A 3,870-nucleotide genomic window follows, 5' to 3' on the forward strand; every position below is an offset into this window, starting at 1 on the left:
TCTGTTTACAGAGGAGAAAAAAATGCATCACTTAAAAAAAAATGATTTAGAAATCCACTTGATTGTTCCGTGCATGTACTAGCTTGCATGGATAAACATGGATTTTGCACATACAAATAAGTTCTACTTGCATTCTGAAAGTATTAATTTAAAGCCAGAATTCAAAATCTGGCATTGTGTGGGGTAATTTGAGGGGACCTTGTTGACAAGCTAGCAATGTCCCAAACTACATATATTCACTTTAAACAACATAATTTATTAGACCAAGATATGGTTATTAATTCTTTATAGCTGTTTTTACATGAAAAATTGTTCTTATGCTCTCTTCTGTGCTTTTTCCTTGGTGTTACACATCAGAGTAATCATTAACTCGTCGTAGGAATTTTTCTTTCCTCATTTAAGCCAGGACATGCCTTAATAGCCACTACATAAAAAGTTATTCCAAACTAAACTCAAGTATAAACAGCTGAAAAATCTGACAGACTCATAATATCAGCCTTTGGATCAATGGAAGATATCATCACATGTGGTTATAAAGAAAACATAATACCCTGCCCCACCTCCAAAGCAAAAGCAAAGCTGTTCTACCACACTGGAAAAGGTTCTTGATAGGCTTCCCCACCTGGTGTTCTGCCTATCACTATGAAACAACCTGTTCACTGCTTGAATAGCGAGGCAGTGGAACAGACTGCCTAGGGAAGCTGTGGACTCTCCATCACTGCAGGTGTTCAAAAGAAGTTGGACAGCCGCTGGTCAGAGATGATCTAGGCATAGCTATGCCTATGTTCTGCTATGGCTATTTTCCAGTCTTCTGGGCTTTGCTGGTTGCCCCTGCCCCTGCCTTCCTGCTACGTATGTCAGGGTGTTTTTAAACTCCCTCAGAGGCACTGGGCTACAGCCACGGCTGGAGACTTTGACTGGGATGCGCCAAGGTTCGTGCTGGGACCAAAGCCAAAGGTTCCTGACTAGAGGGTCCTGCCCTTCTGCTTGGGGTCAGACTGATTTGCCCTATTTGGGGTCAGGAAGGATTTTACCCCATGGTCAGATATGGTAAAACTGTGGGGGAGGGGTTGCTTCTGTAGCGGGAGGCATGGCCCACTACCCAGAATCCCTTGAACTTATATAGACAATATTTCATAGAAGCAGGACACTGACTGCCATGATTCCCCTGCTTTACCTGTGGCAGATTAGGGTGTTAGGATTGTGTTGTGCCAGGGGTGACAGTAGTCTTACGTGGAGTTTAAATTATGGGTTGTATGGGATTGTTTGCATAGAGATGATCCTGCCTCATGTAGGGGGATGGACTAGATGACCTCTGGAAGTCCCTTCCACCCCAACTTCTCTATGTTTCTATGGCTGAGAAAATAACTGCCCATGGTTACATTCATATAATGCATAAGGAAAAAGAATGAAAAACAATTTTCTTCTTGATTTGCAGTAATTTACAGGCAGCTTCTGCTTAAACCAGCAGAGGGCAACATCTGATTGTTCAAAAACCTTACTTCAATTTAGCAATTGGTTTTGTTGTTCTCTGCGTCTTAATTTTCATATGGAATGCCAAATAATTGATTTAGTTTGTTGCTACAAACTTTACTACAACCTCTCCATTTGTACACTCTTATAAAAATAACACAGTGACGAAAAATTAAGCTGACCAAGAGTATCTTTTGAAAATCTGTCCTGTTTTTGTTCAAGTTATATAGACACAGAACAGTAGGTATGAGGCATTCTCTCAGGCTCAACTATATGACTTTGACCCTCTCTACTGTTGCAGCTATTGTGCAATTAATTGTTTAACTGCACAATTACCTTGAGACTAGCTACACATACAAAGTAGCTATCACACTATAAAAAGCTCCAGCCAGCTTTAATTTGCATGTGAAGCAGCGGTGCACCATGCCCAGCCAGGGCTGGGAGTTCTGCAACTGAGGTCATGCAGAGTCATTCTTTAGAGTTATTTAGAAAAAGTAACAAAAAAAATCATATTCACAAGTTAGATAGTTAAACTCATGACTTCTGATACCACAAGTTGGGTACTCAAAAACCAGTGTGCACAGCTGAGAACTGCAGAATTTGGTATAGACTCAAACTCTTATCCCAAGAAATATCATCAGATTTGCAGCTTAACTTTAAAGCTTGTTTACCTTCATGGCACCTTTCAGTTCAGAAGCATCATACTGAGCTGGTGTCTTCAACAGGCCCAAAATCACAGTTTCCAAGTGTCCTGACAGAGCAGATTTCAGTGCTGCAGAAAGTTCCTTTTATAAAAGAGAAATCATTAAAACTCATTTCTGATCTCCAGACAAATCAGTTTTCCATAGTTTTGAATATAAAAATCTGTTATTTCTTTTCCTATAGAACAAACGAGGGAACAGAACAGAGCATCTTTTGTGAAAGTCTAGAAAGGAAAAATGGAACACGAAAAATTTACCTCATCCCTTTAAAGGAAATTATCAACAATCTGTTTTAAACTCCAAATTCTTGCTCTTAACTGTCTTTCAGCAGAAAGAAAAATAGAAACAGATGTGTCCATTTCCCAGGCAGTGGTATAACTGAGGGGAAAAGTCTGGAATTAGGGTCATCATGTCATTTTCAGATCTTATTTTACTGGCACCAAGATTAGTGTCCCTACCATGAAATTAAGAAATGCCAATTCCCTGGGATCAAATTTGGGACTAAAAGAAGTCATCTATAGCTGAAATTAAATTTGGAGCATTCAAGAGCAGAGAGTTGAATGCATTTAAATTGCTGATATTTCATCTAAACAAATACTGGCAAAATGAAAAAAGATTACTTTGATCTTAATCAAGTAGTGAAGATGCCCAATTCAGAGAATCAAAAAGAGCCAAATGCACTTCAGCTGTCTTCCACATCTGCTAACTAAGCCATTAAATTAATCTTTCATAACATGTTCTTACAATGAATAAAATTACTCCACTACTTCACCAACACAACAAACAGGAGCTGGTGGGATGCTCTCATCCTTCCAATTTAGCAAATATTTAAGTCCTCAAGTTCTATTTAAGGTGCATTAGCCCTTTGTACAAGTGTGAAAATAGTTTTATAGACTTGAGATCAAATAATGCAGGTCCTACATGCTGCTATAATCCATTTAATTCGAGTACAGTCAATTAATTCCAATTGGCTGTGTACGAATTGCAATCTGCACACTTTGGTTGACAAGTAAAAGAAGACACAAATCAATTTATAGGGTGTATAATTCACGCTATTAAAATTTTAGAATGTCAAGTTCTTTTCTTTTAGGTCATCTGCATTCCAGTACATGACACTATTTCCTTTAAACAATTCTGTTTTAGTGTCAAGAGCAAGAAGCCCGGCACAATTTCAATGTAAAATTGACATATGTAATGTACCTTATCTCTTCTTTGGGGGCAAATGTTAGCTGCATTGAAGTTTCATTTTACTAAACATCTTACAGACATTCAACCAGAGCAGTTCAAAGCAAAGAGTAAAATGTAAAGATGGTACAAGGCTGCATATGCAATAAATCACCAGGTAAGTAACGTGTTCTGTGGTATGTTGAATGTCAGAACTAATTTTATCACTAATGAAGTTCCCTGAAGGAAAGTATTGTTGAAAGCTGCTTGCAGCAGACTCTCTCAGGAGTTAAGAAACTTTATTTGGAATAGATTTATTCCTAGCTGGGCTCAGGAAAGCAGCTCTTTCTCACATTTCAAGAATCGGTGTGAAGCAAGAAAGTTGTTTATTTTAGCAAGATCCTACTGTACTGGCTGGGCACCTAAGTGTGATACTATTCCACTGTGCTCAAGCCACTGAAAAACTGTCATTACAAAGTGGAGGTTGTCCCCTTCCTCATTGCTTTTGTTGCATCTTTGTTTTAAGGCCAAG

The 3,870-nt window shown here is 38.6% G+C and overlaps 1 protein-coding gene across 1 annotated transcript in view; it reads right to left on the minus strand.

Moving 5' to 3' along the window:
* ANXA2 (annexin A2) overlaps positions 1–3,870 on the minus strand; it is a 72,560-nt gene that overhangs the window by 18,460 nt on the left and 50,230 nt on the right. Inside the window, exon 4 of the mRNA XM_019504360.1 lies at positions 2,145–2,258. Within this exon, the coding sequence (XP_019359905.1) occupies positions 2,145–2,258 (114 nt within the window). The remainder of the gene's footprint in view (positions 1–2,144; positions 2,259–3,870) is intronic.

The sequence above is a fragment of the Gavialis gangeticus genome, unplaced genomic scaffold (genome assembly GCF_001723915.1).
Source record: "Gavialis gangeticus isolate Ggan-Ray unplaced genomic scaffold, GavGan_comp1, whole genome shotgun sequence".
Taxonomy (NCBI): Eukaryota; Metazoa; Chordata; order Crocodylia; family Gavialidae; genus Gavialis; species Gavialis gangeticus.